Source organism: Lingula anatina, chromosome 9 (assembly GCF_051362555.1).
Source record: "Lingula anatina isolate TDL-2025a chromosome 9, LinAna3.0, whole genome shotgun sequence".
NCBI classification, from domain to species: domain Eukaryota; kingdom Metazoa; phylum Brachiopoda; class Lingulata; order Lingulida; family Lingulidae; genus Lingula; species Lingula anatina.
The window spans coordinates 782,609-802,568 of record NC_141775.1 but is presented as its reverse complement, the minus strand read 5'-3'; the positions used below and the strand labels follow the sequence as shown (position 1 = coordinate 802,568).

The 19,960-nt window shown below is 36.6% G+C and overlaps 2 protein-coding genes across 2 annotated transcripts; both read left to right on the top strand.

Annotated features, from left to right (window-relative positions):
* Positions 1 to 699: 699 nt before the first annotated feature.
* Positions 700 to 9,081, top strand: LOC106180108 (uncharacterized). Its single transcript, XM_013563998.2, has 18 exons — positions 700 to 786; positions 1,177 to 1,240; positions 1,391 to 1,474; positions 1,825 to 1,963; positions 2,222 to 2,324; positions 3,229 to 3,286; positions 3,611 to 3,647; positions 4,225 to 4,288; positions 4,566 to 4,632; positions 5,302 to 5,392; positions 5,939 to 6,007; positions 6,181 to 6,241; positions 6,591 to 6,667; positions 6,840 to 6,921; positions 7,498 to 7,555; positions 7,916 to 7,941; positions 8,369 to 8,445; positions 8,755 to 9,081. The coding sequence occupies exons 2-18, from the start codon at positions 1,183 to 1,185 to the stop codon at positions 8,924 to 8,926; spliced, it is 1,323 nt and encodes a 440-aa protein (XP_013419452.2). The 5' UTR covers positions 700 to 786; positions 1,177 to 1,182; the 3' UTR covers positions 8,927 to 9,081.
* A 2,336-nt stretch (positions 9,082 to 11,417) lies between these two features.
* LOC106171862 (uncharacterized) lies at positions 11,418 to 19,656 on the top strand. Its single transcript, XM_013552354.2, has 18 exons — positions 11,418 to 11,499; positions 11,909 to 11,972; positions 12,418 to 12,501; positions 12,922 to 13,060; positions 13,343 to 13,433; positions 14,021 to 14,078; positions 14,417 to 14,453; positions 14,869 to 14,932; positions 15,463 to 15,529; positions 15,899 to 15,989; positions 16,316 to 16,384; positions 16,722 to 16,782; positions 17,041 to 17,117; positions 17,353 to 17,434; positions 17,894 to 17,951; positions 18,530 to 18,555; positions 18,841 to 18,917; positions 19,392 to 19,656. The coding sequence occupies exons 1-18, from the start codon at positions 11,458 to 11,460 to the stop codon at positions 19,534 to 19,536; spliced, it is 1,332 nt and encodes a 443-aa protein (XP_013407808.2). The 5' UTR covers positions 11,418 to 11,457; the 3' UTR covers positions 19,537 to 19,656.
* The last annotated feature ends 304 nt before the right edge of the window (positions 19,657 to 19,960 follow it).

The window sequence follows — 19,960 nt, the reverse complement described above, 5'->3', positions numbered from 1 at the left end:
GTAAAAGAGCAGATACCGGGTAGAGACCTCATTGCTTCACTCTCAGCATGTGTACGCCGCCAAAGTAGCTTTGATTCAGGGTGGAATAACGTTCTGAAAGTCCATGTGCTGTATACCCTGACGCTTACACAAAGCATTCACACGTAATAAAACAATTAAGCAATACGTACCCGAAACACGCGGTGAAAATCTCACGCTGACGAGCCTTTCAGTTTACAGTGTTATTATGTAATAAAAAGGCAAATAATACATGGTATGTTTATCGCTGAATTGTCTCATTAATAAACAGTGTCTTAATTCACGTAGATATACTAACTATCTTCCTACACCAACATACTCAAGGGAAAAGCAATAATGCATAATGAAAAAAAAAATTAAACGCACTAACTTTGGTCACGTAAACAGTGTTCAGCACAAAACTCAATCTATTCCGACACAAGACCCGAACATCCTCCTCGCCCTTTTCTTCTTATTATTTTATTCTTTTAAGCCAAACTATCCATTTTCACAGCCAAACTATCCGTACATGTTAAACAGGTGGTTTATCAGTAAAGTGTAATTATTTTATCACCCAGCAGTCACATTTTCGCGACACTACACGCTCAGGTAACAACTTGTGCACTTCACTTGAATTTCGACAAGTGCCCCGCGCTCTGAAATGAAGCCTTGAGTGGTTCCCCGACCATCTGTCCTGCGCGTTATATTCCCAGAGCGAGAGAGACGCAGAGCTCTATAAAAGGGGGTTTAAAGGCTCAGAGACATACTTTCGACTACAGAGGTCACCGCGTGAGTATTTAACAAACTTTTAACGACATTAATTTTTATAACAAAACACACCGATCTCGTCTAATATTATTGGGATTGCAGTACTTTTTGGATGTTTTTACAGCACAAAGAAATTACTTTATCAGAGGCTAGATCCTGATGTTTGCCTAAAAATTCAATTAAATGTGGATAAAAAGATAACAGATTTCTATTTTTAGCCTGTAGAACGAATGAGGTACTAGTAGTATGGTTAAGTTATTGAATTATGCAACTTTTAAATTATAATAACGGTTAATAAGAATGGAAAATGGAGTAGTATTAAATTCATATTAATTTACATGTTCTCTCTAGATAGATTGATATACATGTATGATACAAACCATGATCTTTGCTAGTTTTCATATTTTCTAGATCAAGATGAAGGCACAACTTTTCGTTTTGATCGCAGCTACTGTGGCTTTTGCCAGCGGAAGAGGTACGTTTGATAAAATGAATAACCTGAAACAATTAAAAGCACTTTGCAGAAGTATATTACTGATTTAAAAATATATATTGGCCGATGAAGCGTGAAAATAGTTGAGTTGGTGCGCTGAATTTCAATTCTTGAATATTGTGAATATTTCAGCACCTGTGCTGAGGGCTGCTCGCAGTAGTGACGTAGCCGGAGACGGAAGGACGTACATTGTGAAAGTGAAAGACAATGCCGACGGTGAGTATCGCTGTATTGATTTTCAGCATTCTATGACCACTCTCTCTCTCTCTCTCTCTCTCTTTGCGTGTGTGTTTGTATTTGTGCGTATCACTGTGTATATGTGTGCATTTGTGTGTGCCCTTTCTGTGTGCACGTTAACTTTGCATACCACATATTTTCGTGAGATCCACGTTTTCTTAAAGAAAACGCAACATCAAAATCATTACACATGGAGAGAGAGAGAGAGAGAGAGAGAGAGAGAGAGAATAAAAAGTCATATTTTTAATAAGCGGATTAACAAATTATAAAACACGTTAACATATGATCATACACATAAAAACGTATGGCTCACTATTTCTTCCCCCCAGTGAACCGTGTCATCATGAGAGGACGCGTGGTACTGAACAGACTGATGGCTTCCGGTGAGGAGCCCTCCGACGCCGACGTCGGCAGCAGGAAGATGGAAATCGGGAACGCCAAGTTCTTCACCATCCACGCTAACTCCAGGTGAAAAAAATATTAAAATATTTAATTCTAGAAGGAACGAGGCATTTATCTATTTATTTATTTATTTCAGCAATCCTTCCGTTTATGTAAATAGTTCAATAGAGATAATTCAAAAAGTTAATTTTCATAAATAAATAGATACATATACTTATTGATAAATAAATACATCAATAAATCAACTCAACGTTTCATTGATGTATCAGTTTGGTTAAGCAGGGAAAATACTTTTATTGCTGAATTTTGAATTAAAATTCCCAGGCTCCTGGAGGCTCTTCAAGATGACGATGACATCGAGTTTATTGAGCAGGACACGTTGTTGTACACGGCAGCTTGTGTCCCTATTGACAACAGCGGCCTCTGGGTGAGTGCGGGTACTTGGATACAGATAATGAGGCTAAACCTAGAGAGGTGCACACCAGCAGCACGGGGCACGTACATGTACTCCCCCCCCCTTAGATTAAGAAGCCCTCCCCCCTCTCGTCCTTCCCTGCCAATAAATGGTACATGTAAAAACGAGCGAACAAAATCCAATCAATTTCTCTGTCCCTACACGGCATGCTTTAAAAAGTATATTTTTCGTTTTAATTGGGATATTTTATATTAGCATGCAAGATTATCATGTAAACATGAAGAGGTTATTGGTGTGTCTTTATACCCTCTCCTGATCAAAATCTTGGATCCGCCAGTGGATAAATATCTATAATGCCCGAGCATAAATCTTACGGCTTGCGGGCATCGTTTACCCACATGTAGGACATCAGGCCATGAAAACACCTTTGTTTAATACGACCATTTACGTGGACCAAGTGTAGTAGTGTTAGTTTGCGTCTTCATTATTTAGACTCTGAAAGAATTTAATCATTTTTGATATCTATTATTATTATTATTATTATTACCAAACTTGCAACCCGAGGGTTGGATAAATACAATCATTGCATCATAGTTGGATAAAACCATTAGTAAGTAAGAATAAAGGAATATTGAAAGACATACTTAAGCAAATTTAAAACAAAATATCTAAAATGCAAGGTTTAAAAAAATTAAAAAAAAGTCTATCAGTTAATTCTATTTCGATCAAGTTGCGGAAATGATGAATAAATCAAGAGATAAAAATGCCCAAGCTTTCGATATTTAGATCTTTGCCAGGGACTTGTGTCGAGTAAACAATCTCGAGCCTTAAACGTTAATGATATAATTATGAAATGAGAATTACGCATTTTTATTATAAACCGTAAATGACACGTGTGTATTTTTTATAACTTAAGGGTCTGGACAGAATTGACCAGAGGTCAGGTACCCGTGACCAGTGCTTTGACCCTGTAGGTACGTGACTAATTAACACAGTGTGTGTTAGACCTTTATAAGTTTACGTATTTATATGTTAAAAATGTAGAAAAAAATCAGCATTTTTTTCCTTTGTCACAAAGGTGCCTATTCAAACCCGTTGAGAAAATTACAATCGGCAAAGATGTTTTAGAGATTGATTTTAACGTCACGAGATTATCGTTTTGTTTCTGAGTTAATCAGTTGAGGTACATGTCCATGTAGGTAGGGGTTCACTGGCCCCGAAAATGCCTCTAACCTCTCTCTGTCTCTCTTTCTCTCTCTCTCTCTCTCTCTGATCAATATTTTATATTTGTTATTCAGGAGACGGAGCGGGTGTCGATGCCTTCATCCTTGACACGTAAGTGTAACACTGAATTTCCAAAATTATATTTAGAAACTGCCTTTTTATCATCTTCAACTGTTCGGGTGCAGCCTGAGTCCAGATGTCTGTCCGATGACCAGCAAGTTAAGCTCAGAATGTCCTCAAAGACAAATGGAATAAACATTGCCTTGCGGAAAATTTTGTTTCAAAATTATAAATATGTTGCCTGCATTTGATATTGGTATAAGCACAGAGAAAGTATGGTTTAAAAGGGTTTTGACAAAAGCACATTCTTTTATTCAAATTCCAACGTTGCTTTAATTGATGTTATGTTCATTTGATTAACTAGCACCGCAAGTTGTATTAGATTGAGATAAAGAAAGTAGTGGCCATCAAGGCAAAGTTGAAAATCCAATATCCTAACGACAGTTCAAATACGGTGGCGTATATTCAGGTCGTGTTAAAGACCTTTGATTGAACTACACATCTGTTTCTGTGGATGTCCAACATATATTTTGGTTCAACATCAAACATGTAGAACACATATGACATTAAATGAGAAGGGGTGTCAGATAACACTGTATAATTGTGAATATCATTTTTTAACTTACAGGGGTATTGACGTGGCTCACAGTGACTTCAGGACTGGCAGGGCTGTCGACTTCAAGGACCTTTACGTATGTGATCTAAATTTATTTAATACATATATGTTTACTCATGGCTTTGTCTTACACATATTGCTTAATAAATTCTATTACAAGTTTTCCATATTTAAAATAAAATGCTCATATGAGCTCGAGAAAAAGTTAACAATGAAATTTTTACCTATTTATGAAGAGCATTGGTCATTCTTTTGAGGTAGTATATATACACACTTAAGTCTTACGTCTATTGCTAGGTCAAGAGTCAACAGTGTAGTTAGTATTGTGAAAACTGTTTCTATTATACCTCCAGAGCGCTTTCAGCGAGCCATACGGCCCAAGTTCCAGTGACGGCAACGGTCACGGAACTCACGTCGCTAGTAAGTTGATCCTTCATTACTTCTAAAAAGTACAATCAGGCCAGCAGTCTATGATATTTAATTAGGAAAGCTACTGTATGAGTACAGTACAATGTTAATTGCGTGATCAGCAAATATATAACGTGGAACTGCAAAGAAAAAAAGATGTATTAGCAAAATAAATTTGAGTAACAAACTGAAAAAAAAATCAATCTCTCCTGTTTGACGCTTATCGGAAACACACGCTGTTCTAGTAGGCGTGCTATCTGTTTCTTCATGGAAACTCAGATTTAACTTTCATATTAAAGGGATAATAACTCTTCGTATGAAATCTGTATTTCACAATAAAAACATTGTGAGTGACTCATAAAAATATAATATATTCTGTTTTCCCACAAAAACAGCTGTTATAGCTATTATTCTGATATCTGAGCTTGTCTTTTGACCACGTGACCTCCATTGATGACCATACTATGTTAAAATCTCTTAAGAGATTTTAACAAAAAACCAAACTTTTTAGAAAAAAACCAGGGACTAACTTTGAATGTAAAAATGGATTCATTAACCATTGGTAAGTATGGGAAAATTGTTGTTTACTCCAGGAAAATTCATTTTTTGGCCGAAACGAAGAGTTATTATCACTTTAAGTAAACAAAGCAATGTTGATCACGACATCACTTAATTTTCCAGGTACTGTTGGTGGCAATACCATGGGCGTGGCCAGAGCTGTCAGATTGGTCGCCGTCAAAGTGTTGTCTGACCAAGGAAGTGGAAGTACAACGTATGCACAATTTCATCATCAAAATATTTTAATCCTTCATTCTTTTATTTCGCATCAGAAAAGCTGTCTTTATTTTGAGAGTTTGACATAAAATCTTATTCTGTAAAGGTAGCTACAGGTACGCTCATAAACTCATAGTAGTAAGATCATTAGGCATATTAGGAACAACACAGAAAAACACGTGTTATCGTCCATGTAAGCAATGTCAAAACACATCTTTTGTTTTAAATGTAAACGTATACATATCGGGTGATAAGAAACTGGGGGTAACAGATCCCGCGTGCCCTCCATTTGATTCATACAGGTTAGGGTTAGCGTGACGCACTGAAAGTGGGTCAAAATCTAAGACTGGGCTAAATCAATGAAATCTGTATTCATTGTCATGGAGTCTCTCTTGTTTTCTCTTTGATTTACAAACTGAAAAAAATATAATACTGGGATCACTTTGTCCGAATCTTTGAGTTAAACCGTGTGAGTAACGAAAAAGTCCCCGTTATAAAGCTAATAACTTTAATTTTTTATTATTTTATTCTTTGTCGTGAACAGTGGTATCATTGGGGCAATTGAAGACGTGGTAGCGTATGCTAGAACCTCCAATCGCAAGGGAGTCATCAAGTAGGTCTTTTTTAAACTAAAATATTTGTGAAAATTAGATTTATAATTTTGAGATCTTCACGATTTCATTTAAATCTCATCTGGACATATCGTTATAATAACTGAGAGCAGTTATCAAGTGTGTGTCTTTTTCAAATATATTTCACACAAATTGTACTTATTTGCTTTTGCAGCATGTCGCTCGGCGGCACCGGAAGCAGTATCAATGCCGCATCAAATGCAGCAGTGCAGGCGGTAGGTTTAAAAAGCACATTCGAATTCAGTCGGAATATGACGGACTTTTCAGTGCAGATGACATTTAGTTAAGCATGTGAATACAAATGATTATCAATCTTTTTACTGTATAAAGATTTGCCTATAAGTGCATTTTGTGTTTTTCCAAAAGATGGAAATATTTTTCCATTCTCTTTTCCGTTGGTTGTTAACAATTGTGAATAAGTTGCACCTGTATCGCATAAAAAGACGCGGGCAATATTTCAGACCAGTTTGCATGTTACGTAAATGTTTGTGCAATGCAGTTCAATATTTTACGTCAATGTTCTATAGGCCCTACTAGTACATTAAATATTTTTACCAATCACAGGGCGTGACTGTTGTTGCTGCGGCCGGTAACTCCAATGATGATGCGTGCGGCTACTCCCCGGCTGGTGCTAGTGAAGTGTAAGAACATATATTTACTATACTATAGTATCAAAGCGCGGACAATTAATTTAATATAGTTTGTACATATATCCTTAAAAACTGTAAAAGCTTAAAGCTTGCCACATGTTATTCTCAACGCAGTTTTGCTTAGAGTGAATTATCTGATAAATAATATCTTCCCATTTTCCAGTGTCTGCGTTGCGGCCAGTACAAACCAAGACGCCAAGGCGTCTTTCTCCAACTACGGCTCTTGCGTTGACATCATTGCCCCTGTGAGTATGAAGTAATGCATTCAACTGTTTCTATTACGTAAAAATGTTTTCATTTGACAGTTTTCACAGCGTTGATAATTTTATAAATGATTATTTTACGAGAGTTAGAAAAAAAAGTTAGAAAAATCGCTCTGCCATGCCCTCAATCTCCAAATACCAACAGAATATGCAAATCCATAAACCTGAAACCGATTTATGTAGACAGTGTACCCATAGTGACGAGAAAGAAAATGTAGATCCCTGACGTTGACCTAAGTAAGCTAAAATAAAGTTCGACATTTATGATTGGACCCAAGAAAGGACTCAGTAGACCAGCACCTCTCCTTCAGTCCCGAAGCACCTCTCTCTGACCCCCATCTCACTCCCCCTCCACTCGCAAATGTCTAAGGAGACGAAATAAAACCAAACTCCTTTCCTTGTGTCCGACATATTGTAGTGAAATTGGCCTCGTGTACCGTTTTTAATTTTTCAAGTGAAGCAGCTCAAATGTCTTTGTCTTATTGTGTCCTCCACCCTCCCCTTACAAAACCTGGACCGCCTCTGACTTACAGTTGATCTTAACAATACCTGTTGCAGGGCCAGTCCATCTTAGGAGCTGACGCCAATTCCGGAAGTGGATCTGTCAGCTTGAGCGGTAATCTCTCTCTCTCTCTCTCTCTCTCTCTCTCTCTCTCTCTCTCTCATACAGTGTATCCGATAATTCATGACACAGTGCATTTAAACCCCAAAGTTGTAGCTATTAAAATTCTTTTGGTTTAAAGATACAAAATTTGGGGACATTTTCTCCTCATTAGAAAGTGACTTTATGTAGTTATGCAATGGCATGTAACCAAACTTTTTTATACGCTCAGCGCGACGAGACGAAATGTTTGGCTAGCAATTAGCTTTTGGGAACGATACATTTGAAGATTTTGGGAGGTTTTATAAGCTAAATCGACAATAGTTTGGTTGAAATGGCTTTGGAAGGTTCTATATGTAGCTTTATATGTTTTAGGTACATCTATGGCTGCCCCACATGTGGTAAGTACATGTATAACGAAGGAGTATAACACATATTATACACATATACATATGAAAATATCGGATTGCGTTAGTTGGTGTGATTCGATAATTATAAGCGTTATATATGTTTGTAACCCATTGTTCTTTAAAGATTCATTTGAAAAAAAAACGGGTCGTGTATGTGTATTTTCAGCGTCATTGTAGTTGCATCACATTTCTCACGATTCGTTGTCTAATGCGGAACTGCAGCTGTTGCTAACTGGTACAATAAGAAATATAACTTTTGCTTTATGAATGCATACACTTAAAGTTTAGGTTTAGACACTCTCACATTTTCACAAGCAGAATCTCAGGGTAATTAGTCTAGTAAACACCTTGTGCACTTTTTAAATATTAAAAAAAACCCGGAAATTTATATAAAAAAAAGAAGTCTCGTATTTTCTAGGCTGGAGCAGTAGCCTTGTTTTTGGGCAGCTCACCGAATGCCACTCCAGATGATGTGAAGTCCTGGCTTTACGACGGGTGAGATACATTTATATCTGTTTTGTGTCGGTGACACATGTTTTGTGTAAGATTTGCAGAAATGTTTAGTGTTGAATGAACTTAATTTACCGAGCCGAGACAACCATTGTTTAATCATCTCTCATCTTGGACTTGTTATTCAAGATAAAGACAAGTAATAAGAAGTTTACATGTTATTATTATTATGACATAAACTCATACATCAGGACCGACACATAATATAAATTTGACTACCGGACTACAAGCATCATACCATAGATTATTCCTGAAAAAGAAATAAAAAAGTTCAAAATTGCGTCATCATTCCAGAGCAACCATGGACGTCATATCCGGTTTTCCCGGAAGTACACAACCAACAACAGCGCCACCTGAACACATCTGTTGTGCCCTTGACTGGGACTTCTGCTGTCCCTCCTCCTTGGTTAGACCTATGGCCACGCCAAATAGGTTCCTCTTTGTTGGAAGTGACGGTTCCAAATAGTCCCAAGGATCAGGACTTGCCCAGAGTGCTTAAAAGACAACACAAATAAAATATAATTGCGTTATGAATTTCTAAAGTGACTGAGATTTATTGTTTCCAATTTTTGGTTGCTTGATTGAATAAACTTGCCTGGAGTCGGTTTGTGTTATATTGAACTTGTTGTGCCGATTTTGCCTTCATTTGTGGTTATACATATGTGGGGTTGCTGAAATTATATTAATTTTCTATCAATATCATCCAAAACATCTTTTGTCTAGCAAACCATATCTTAAGTCATCTTATATCATATGGATATTATATTTTTTACTGTGAGTAGATGTATTACAACAACAACAACAACAACTACTACTGTACTGCTACAACCACAGCTACTACTTTATACTACTACTACTACTACTACAATAATTGCATGTTTGTATGTACATGTATGATTCTACAGAAGCAAATTAAGATAAAATTGATATGAGAGATTAATATGAGAGATTAATATTATTAATATTAATTTAAAAAAACATTTAAGCAGAGGGGTGTACCTCATGTTTGAAAACTGAACTTGAGGGTCAGCAATATGTTACTGTCACATTGATCACTGCTCTATCAACTGCCTCATTGGATTAAACTGTGCCTTTTTTTATGCAAAGGGTAGTTTGAGCACCGGTGAGTTCTCGCGATTTCCCGATCATGTGATCAAGAAGTTAGCAATGTACGGGCAGACTATATATAGACTACGGAACTAAAGACAGACTAAACTTATTCCAAGTCTAATCTATTATGTTGTAAAGTTAATTGGTTACACTTTGACTTATTGCAAATTAATTAAATAAATTCGAATAAGAAAAATTAGCAAGTTATTAACATCAAGCACACTTTTCTTAAAAATGCATTGGAAGCGAGTTGGCTTGTGAAAACGTTGCCAATATAAACCCAAATGTCACCGTATAATTTCAAATAGCACAACTGATAGAAATCCTAAGGTTATTCATATTTTCATACATCTCGAAACATGTATATTACGCTTTCTTTATATGTTTTGTATAAACTTCGGTCGTAAATTTCCACCAACTCTCGTTTAAATAATCTTGGTTTTCCGCGTGCAGCAGTAACGTGCCGTCCATTTGTATGTCATTTGGCGGACTTTTACGAACTGGAGAGATAAGCCAAATTAACTACTAGAAACTTCAAGAAGGTGAACTTTAATTGGCAGACAAAATAATTAACTTGATTCTTTTTTTTTTGGGGGGGGGGGGGGAATGTGAAATTTGTTTGAGTAGATTATAAAACTGACAGTATTTTTTTATGCCTCACAGGGATTCTACACCATATGTAACTTCAACTGAACGAATGCAAAAAATGTTTTCTTATTTGGCAAGAATGGAAAATGTCAATGTCAGGTAACGTTTTAGTTGCATTGACTGGTTAATTTCATGAAAAAAAAAGTGATTTGGCAGAACGTTTGGAACTGCTTCATACTAATCTTAGGGAATTTTCCAACTATAATGTATTACACATGATACTTTGGATATCTAATTGTAAGTGATGTAAACAAGACTCAAATTGATTCCATAATAAAGAAATAATAAAAATGTTAATTAGTAAATAAAAATGGAAGCTTCTTATGACCACACAAAAGTTAATGTACAGAAAATATGCGATCCGCACAGTGAGATAGAACATAAATACCTTGGATAAAAATACATTGGTGAGCATACGTTTGAGTCTCAAATTGTTGTTGTTGTCGTCACTATATCCACTATGAATCCAACTTCAACAGTTTGAATTTCCGTTTGCTTTATACATGTATATTAATTCTGTATCTTATCGTTTGTTACTTGGTCCACTCCCAACGGTTGTTACAAAGAATTCATTAAAATGCCAATATAACATATTCTCAACATTATTGTCTAATTTAAGTGCGTATAAAGAATTAAAAAAAAATTGTCCTTCATGGATCACTACTGGAATAGTATCCCTGCTTGTCAAATGCATCTGTCATCCTGCGTTAGTTTTATCTTTAACGATTTTTAGCGAACGTGCCACGTGTGAAACTCCTTACATCGTTATCAGTAAGGACCATTAACCAGTTTCACAAATGAACTCGGTCCGGAAACTGCTCTAAACTTTTCAGCCAACATTTTCGTCAGCTTTGTACACTAGATAAAGAAAAAAAGTCGTCCAGATAGATCTAATATTGTGCCTGTTTTATAACAAGAAAACGTGGTGAACACTTAAGGCAAATGCATACTGAATTTAAGCAGAATGTGGATTCAACACAACCAGGCCATATTTTAGGTCTAAAAGTTAAAACAAAATCCCAGGCCTACGTTCGTTTGTGAAGCTACCCCAAAATTATTATCAGACCATTACAAACTGAGTGCCGGCGAAAGCACCAATAATAATCCCTAGGTAGGATCTGCATCCGAACAAGAGTGCTTCAACATTTGATGGGCCATATAGTCGCACTTAGGGCATCTGACGGCGGCACGAAGTTCCCAGGGTGAGAGGGGTTCCATACTGTATAAAAAGGGAGCTAAATGTACACAGCAGCAGATTCTGGTCCTAGGACACTGAGAACCGTGAGTATTCTCAAAATGGTTTCAACGTGATAATAATTCATTGTTCGAAATAACACGGAGAGGGGGATATTATTGCCATCTTCTCCGGTTTTTGTTACCTTTGTAGAATTTGGTCTACAGGGGTTTAGAAGGTGCCGTGTTTTGAGCAACATTTCATGATCAACACGAGCGATTCAAGTAACGGGTGGGGTGTTTTTGCTCTTTTTTTGCTCTTTCTGTTTACATTCACTTTAAATGATTGCAGGCATGTCAGAGTTTTGTCCTGTTTGGTAAAATCGAAAGTGTCTTGTATAACTGATTGATTCCGATTGGCATTTCTTTTTTACATGTTCAATTTACCTGGCTTCCTTGGGGTTTGACTTAACCCACGTACGCAAAGTAAAGTTTGTTTTTATTTTTCATAATTTAGAAGAAGATGAAGGTCCAACTTTTGTGTTTGGTCGTTGCCTTTGTAGCTGTTGCTAATGGCAGAGGTAAGTTCCACTAAATGTGAAATGTGTAAGTCGTTTTTTCTTTTGTTACCGGTGGCCAATTTGTCAGGTGCGTTATATACTTTAAGCATCAAAAAGCACAGTGCCTAATTTGACGCCGTTATAGCCATGGTCACTGTTTTTCCCTTAATCTTTTTTTCCGTCATTTATCTTTTTTGTAACCCCGTAGCACTGCCAGTTAACGTTAAGGCAATTTACGTTTCATTTATGTATGTTTGATATGAATTTTACATGTACCGGTAGCTGCATGCACTGAAGTACAAGTGTTTCTCTGCGTCATTATACCATTAACTTCCAGTTGCATAGGTTTCGTGATTTTGAAGAATCGAAAAATGGGCCGCTTTTATAAAAACATGATCGTACATGCTTGTCAGTTCAGCTTTATAAATATTTATAACAAATATTTTGAAATTGGGACAACTTTCAGCCCCTGTGCTGATGTCATCTCGCAGTAGGGATGTAGCCGGAGACGGAAGGACGTTCATTGTGAAAGTGAAAGACAATGCCGACGGTAGGTGTCGCTTTATTGACTATTAACGTTCCAAGACAGACCTGAATGTGTTTAACGCTTCCATTTGAATGGTATTATATTTATTGCATTTTGTGAAGGAGAAAAAAAGAGAGAGGGGCGTAGGGGGGTATTGATGGTTGGATGAGAGGTACGAGAAAGTGACAAAACATCACTGTTTGTAAATACTTCGTAGCCAAAACGAAGACAATTCCTCGTGTAACGCAGGAAGAAAATTGTGAACGTTTCCTATATTGTAACTCCTTTCACCTATTCCTTTCAATGTTTTGGGTAAGGAGGGTAAACAGTGTACCTCAGCAGTTACGGGAGATTCACGTGCACGCTGTGACCCTGTGGACTCGCCAATGTCATTAAAGATGTCTACAAGGTGATATTAATATTTCTTCATTTTCTTTCCACCAGTGAACCGTGTCATCATGAGAGGACGTGTGGTACTGAACAGACTTATGGCCGCAGGTGAGGAGCCCTCCGACGCCGACGTCGGCAGCAGGAAGATGGAAATCGGGAACGCCAAGTTCTTCACCGTACACGCTAACTCCAGGTAAAGTAAGACAAAGAGTTCTCCATATAAAGAAATGAAAATAAATGTTCTTGTCTATTCATTCAATTGTTAGTCGGTCAGCTTGTTTTTATTGCTATGAAATACGGAATGTAGTGAGTACAAGCTCAATTTAAAAAAATTGAGCTGCTAGGTAGTAAATTTGTATATGTCTAACCTAACCGATAGCCACATTGATTTACATATTTGCTAATGTTCCGTCTTGCCGTCTGTCACATACGTGGCTTTGTGGAGGCTACCCTAATATGCTTAATATTTTTCCAGGCTCTTGGAGTCTCTGCAAGATGATGATGACATTGAGTTTATTGAACAGGACACATTGTTGTACGCTTCCCGAGTGGCTACTAACCTATGGGTGAGTAAAACCCCCTTAACAGTGGACGGCATCCTCTCTGCGTCCTGTAGTACGGCCTTGTTTGAGAGCAAAAATTATAATAAAAAACTTAACGTGCCGACAACTGGCCGGCCATTGAGCATTCATTCTGCAACCGAAGCGATGCGTGTACCTCCTTTCTACGACCTCAGCGATGCCAGTTTCATGGCCGCACAAAGGACACAGAAAGGACCCCTTCAGTGTAAAGGGGGGGGGGGGTTAAGACTGGGTTCCCACAGATTTAGATCGATCCATCTGGATCGACCTAACTCCCTGGTGGTTCACGCTAAATTGCTGTCAGCTTCCGGGAGAGTCCCCCCTAGGGCGCAGAAGTTAGGTCGATAAATTCATCGAGAAAGGGCCCTTTGACTTAATGCAAGTCATCTTTATTTCCTAATGTCCAAAAAAAAAAAAAAAAAAAATGCATGTCAGAGCATTAAAATAGGCAGCAGCAGTTATTTGTAAGATAAGTGTGTGCACTTTATATGATGTATCCTCTTTAAATAAAATTTATTATTATTATTATTATTATTATTATTATTATGAATGACTGTACTTTCTGACTACAGGGTTTAGACAGAATCGACCAGGTGGAAAGCAATCGCGACGGATATTTTGATGTAAATGGTATGTGTTGGCACGTTTGGGTCAATTATTATTTAATGGACGTCATCTTAGCTGTCTTTAGAAAATTTGCAATTTTTAAGTCAGTGATGATCAAGGGTATTTCCTTTGGCTTAATATAAGTTCTTGTAGTTTTTATAAATGGCAAGTAATGCACTTTGATGTTATGTTTTCTTATTATTGTTGATAATTAAAATATGCCTATGTTGTTGAATTTTACATAATATTATGGAACCTTAAAATTAACAATAGAAGATCATTATTATTTGCTTGATGAATTTTTTGAAGCACTATTTTAAAATATTTTACATAATCGTTAATAGTTTATATCTGTAATTCAGCTGATGGATCGGGAGTTGACGCTTTTATCCTCGACACGTAAGTGGATATTGTTTCTTACCTTAAAGGCGTTCAGTGAACGTTAGTCCATTGTATACCAAAATGAAATGTCCCAAAAATTGCAGAAATTTTCTTTTTTTCATCGATGTATACAATAAACTCACCCAAAATCGTTAGTAAACCCTTTTTAGAGTAGTAATTTTCTCATTTTTTCGCCAAAATGAAATCCGCCAGTTAAAAATATATACAAACAGATACACACACATTTACATGTACATGTATACTAACATTATAAACATTCTATTCTTATATAGATTTGCATATTATATAATTAGCATATTTTACAAATATTCATTATATAATCTGCATATTTTATTTATACACGTTAATCAATTTGCATATTTTATTAATATTCATTATATAATTTGCATATTTAATTAATATTCATTTACAGCGGAATCGACGTCAATCACCGGGACTTCAGCGGCGGTAGAGCTGTAGACTTCAAGACACTTTACGTACGTACAGATTGTCCATAGGATTCTCTTCAACTTCGCCACTTTTAATGTCAGTGGTGATTTCGATCTCTTTTTGGATTTTGTTCTCGCAACTTTCGTCAGTGTTCACAACTATCCACAGCATGATGTAACAAATATTATAGAATGTATGGAAAAAGAAATAAAAAATATCATTGGAGTATATCTGAAAACACCTAACACTATTGCACATATAAATTGCAAATGTAAATTTCTTCTCTAATCAGTGTAAGAAGTCTGTTGACATAACCTTTTATAAGGTATCTGTCTTAAATACTCTATAACTAGGTCTTTCTAAATTACATACCTGATCGTTTTTCAGCAAATCTTCACGCGGAGGTTTAATATTATATGGTTGATTGCACAAAAAAGTGAACAATTTTGAGGAGCGTCAGAGGTGCACACATTTGTGTAATATTTGCATAGATGTTTTTATACTCTTTTTAATTCATTTCACAATAATTTTGCACGTTGGCTAATTGCATTATAGCTGAAATAATTTGCCTTTTTAGCCTCAGTTCAGTGAACCCCAGGGGACCAGCTCTAGGGACGGCAATGGCCACGGCACACACGTAGCTAGTAAGATTTTTTTCCCTTTTTTTAATTCTCCTTATTATTGTTATCTGGGCAAGAAGATCACAGTGCTAGTGATGACAAGCACGAAGTTACATGTGGTAAGATATTTATTTATTTATTTATTTATATTGTGAATATGATCAGCAGGTTAACTTTTCAGACCATAGAAAATAAAACGCCGCTCGTATTTCGTAATAGGCCTACTATAGAATTGTTATATGTATTTGCTGTGCAAGAACTAGTGACGAAATGAAAATCTGTTCACTTTCGAGATATTCTGACAACTGCTACGCGTTTTAAGGAAACATGTTCACCTGAAAGTCACCTTGTTTGCGACATTGATCACGACATCACTTAATTTATCTTATCCAGGTACTGTCGGTGGCAACACCATGGGCGTGGCCAGAGGTGTCAGATTGATCGCCGTCAAAGTGCTCTCTGATCAAGGAAGTGGAAGTACCACGTACGCATATTTTCATCATCAAAAGATTTGCAGTCTTCCTTTTTTCCTTTTTGGTTGGTCAATTTTTATAAATGAAGTCAGTTTGACGGGCTAACAGCCGTGCTTGTGTGACGTCACAGAAGGGTCTTCTCGTGACCATATGCGAATCGCCCTTATGTTTTAAAAACACCAACACCTTCTTAAGGATAACATTAAGGGTCGAATGATCAAATTTAACAACTGTGAAAAAAAGTGATCAACTTGATAAAAAATTCCGTACATTGCCTATAAATTGCAAATTCTTTGCGAATACGAAACATGTTTTTTATTTTGGAAAATGTTAACAGGGGAATCATTGGAGCTCTAGAGGATGTGGCAGCTTATGCAAGGACTTCTAATCGCAAAGGAGTCATCAAGTAAGCTAAACCGGACCAATTATTTATCTTAAAATTCTATGTAGAGCGTTTGGTTTGCTAAACGTTGAGTTGTTATGAAATATTCATGTAAGTGCCATTAGAAAGAATAAGGTTACAATTTGCTCGTATTTGACCTTTTAAAGGTCTTTACTTGTCTAAAAAGTGACTTTTTAATATCAAGGCCAAATGTACAACAGTAAGTTAAATACAGACACACAGTCGTATCGATATATTAACAGTATACTAGTAGGTAGGTTAAAGCAGTGTTAAGTCCATTTGAACTCTATAATTCCTGTCTATATATATATATTACATTTGAATCTGTATGTTATTACAGCATGTCGCTTGGTGGCACTGGAAGCAGTATCAACTCCGCAGCAAATGCAGCAGTACAAGCGGTTGGTGATAAATAAATAAATAAATAAATAAATAAATAAATAAATAAATAAAGTGCTTCTTATACAATGTGTTTGTATGTTCTTATCTTATTTTTTATTTTTCCTCAATCTGTGTTTCATTTTTAATTGTTATAAATGCAAGTGCTGTTTTGCAGGTACAGTATAAATGATAATCATAATATAATGAGGGGCTTTATTTGAACCTGAATTTTTTGTCTATGATATGTGTGGTAATTCTATTTATTGAACCAATCACAGGGCGTGACTGTTGTTGCTGCGGCCGGAAACTCCAACGATGATGCGTGCGGCTACTCCCCGGCAGGTGCTAGTGATGTGTAAGTAAATATTTAAACTTAAAACACATCTGCTAACCTTTTAACTACGTAGTCTTTTCTTCTTCTCCTTTTAATTCCAATTGTTATCGTTTAATTGTATTTTTAAAAATAAATAGTTCAATAACTTTATCAAGTTCTCAAGATTAGATTTCTTGATTGGTCTTGTCTTATCGTGAATTTCGCACGAGGCCTTTTTTCCTTAAGAGTCGCTAAAAATGAGCTGTTTGTATTGTAGTGTCTGTGTCGCGGCCAGTACAAACCAAGACGCCAAGGCTTCTTTCTCCAACTACGGAGAATGCGTAGATATCATTGCCCCTGTGAGTATAAAATGTTAGAGAAAAATAGGCCATAAGACAAGCAAATTTTCTCAGTTATCTTCCAGTTCTCAGTTATCTTCCAAAAATAATAATAATAACAATGAAAAGTTTTGAACTGCTAACAAAATAAACGTGTTTGATATTCTACTGATAACTGTCTGCATTGGACGAATATTCATGTGTGCGCATGCGTGAATGCGTATGTGTGTGATTTTTAAAAAGTTGAACGTAGTTTTTTAAAATATAACATGTACATGTAATTCATTCACATTTGGCATAAAAAGTTGGCAGACAATCCAGCACCATACTTCCTGCAATTAAGACTGGCGCGGTTGAAATAAAAGAGGCAGAATAAGGCACCATAGTCCCAGCTCCTCCGCCCATGTGCAAAAATGCAAGATGTACTATAGTAGACACTGCCTTCATTTTTTCACATGGAATTATAATGATGTGTTTCAGGGCAAAGACATCATTGGAGCTGATGCAGGAACTTCCTCTGGAACTGTTTCTTTGAGCGGTGAGAAAACCTCTCTCTCTCTCTCTCTCTCTCTCTCTCTCTCTCTCTCTCTCTCTCTCTCTCTCTCTGGGAGCACGAACGTTCGTGTGATAATAAACTTATATATCGAAGTTTTTTTCTCTACCACCATCTTTCTTGCGAAGAATATGTAATTGTATCATTTTGCAGTGATAAGTATACATGTACATGTTTTGGCACGTTTTTTGTATTTGTATATTAATTATGCCATGTTTTCTTCACTTTTCGGAGGAAAATAGATCCGCAATTATTTCAGTTTTATTTCATTATTTATTTTTTTTTTGAATGCTGCATGGCTTTGCACAAATACCTACTTACAGAATATGGGGGGGGGGGGGGATGAAACGTGAATTTTTGGTGATGAGTTACATCCCTATCCACATACCATTATCTGGCAATTCAAAGGGAATACATAATACTTCTAAACAAAGTAAAATATGCAGTGGGGATCGAAAAAAGATGGAAAAATCGGGCCTTTTAGATTTGTATGAAGGTGATAGCTTAAATATACGTTGTAAGGTTTAAAATAAGTCAGTATACTTTTTTTTAAAATTTTTCAGGTACATCTATGGCTGCCCCTCATGTGGTATGTCTCGGTTATAGATATATTACTTAATAAATGATCTTAATATTACACAAATCTTCACTCAAAATTCCAGCAGTTACATTTTCTGATACAGTTATGCACCGATGCTTTAAAGTGATACACTTTGTAGTAAGCGTCGTAAAAACTAGAGATGAACGGAGAAAAATGTTGCACGTCATCTGGCAATTAGTCACAACAGTTGAGAAAAAAATGTCATTGTGCGGTAAATAATTTCATCTAGCAGTTTAATACTCAAGCCCTAACAAACGGTTTCGTCTCTTCCAGGCTGGAGCTGTTGCTTTGTTTTTGGAAACCAACCCGAATGCCACCCCAGCTGATGTCATGGACTGGCTTGTTACAAGGTTATTCTCTCTCTCTCTTTCTTTCTCTCTCTCTCTCTCTCTCTCTTTCTGTGTGGCGGAGCCGTATTCTCTCGTTGAGGGGACAGGTCAAGGATAAAAAACAGAAAATTTATAATGTGTCTTCGAGTTTCTCATGGATGAGCAGGTTTAAAAAGGCCGCGTTCACAACCAGTTGATCCGCGGCCTACCCTGACCTCCCAAGCGCGCCGCCATCCACCAGGGGCAAAGCAATGAAAACTAGTTCGTCCGCGGATCAACTGCTTGTGAACACGTTCTAGTGCATTTTTAATTTGACTTGGCTGGAATTACAGAAAGACTATTATGTTGGAAAACTGCATCATTTTGGAGAGAAAAAAATTGTGTGTAAATAAATAAATGAATAAATATTCTCATTTTAGCTCAACAAAAGATGGAAATATTTTTGTTTATGTGCAAATAAATAAATAAATAAATAAATAAACATTCTCATTTTAGCTCGACAAAAGAGGCCATCTCTGGGTTCCCCGTTGCTCCAGCCCAGTACAATGCGTTATGCTGCCTGTTCGGCCTGGACTGCTGCGAAGGGTCTCAACCCGGAACTAACACTCCCAACAGGTTCCTCTATGTAGGACACGTATAAACTACCCAGCGCCAGCTGAAACCGTATCTTAAATAAAAGACTCTAAAATTTCAGCCCTTTTTGGAATATGGTGTAAAAATCGAATAAGTGGGAAAATAAATTTTGATTTGGCAAATGAAACTATTTTCTGTTTTGTGTTTTGTTTTCGGTCTCTCTCTCTCTCTCTCTCTCTCGCTCTCTAATTACTCCTTTGAGGGAAAAAGTCTGCGAAAGATAAGTTGATGGTTTTTATCTTACGGATTTATAATTTAGAAAATGACATAAAATCGGAAGTATTATTTTGTGGGAAAACAAATAGAAAATGGTCGAGGCGCAAACGTTGAGGAAAAATATCTATAAGTTTGCTACAATCACTTAAATTGGCAAATTATCACGTTGCTTTTACTGTGATTAATTTCATTTCACATTGTATTTAGAAGATACT

Bases quoted from the DNA above. Each gene is read 5' to 3' on its own strand.
- LOC106171862 (XM_013552354.2), top strand. From the start codon at position 11,458: ATGTACACAGCAGCAGATTCTGGTCCTAGGACACTGAGAACC. The intron at 13,061-13,342 runs GTAAAGTAAGAC...ATATTTTTCCAG, and splicing joins ACCGTACACGCTAACTCCAG to GCTCTTGGAGTCTCTGCAAG. The intron at 14,454-14,868 runs GTAAGTGGATAT...ATTCATTTACAG, and splicing joins GACGCTTTTATCCTCGACAC to CGGAATCGACGTCAATCACC.
- LOC106180108 (XM_013563998.2), top strand. From the start codon at position 1,183: ATGAAGGCACAACTTTTCGTTTTGATCGCAGCTACTGTGGCTTTTGCC. The intron at 3,648-4,224 runs GTAAGTGTAACA...TTTAACTTACAG, and splicing joins GATGCCTTCATCCTTGACAC to GGGTATTGACGTGGCTCACA. The intron at 6,008-6,180 runs GTAGGTCTTTTT...TTGCTTTTGCAG, and splicing joins AATCGCAAGGGAGTCATCAA to CATGTCGCTCGGCGGCACCG.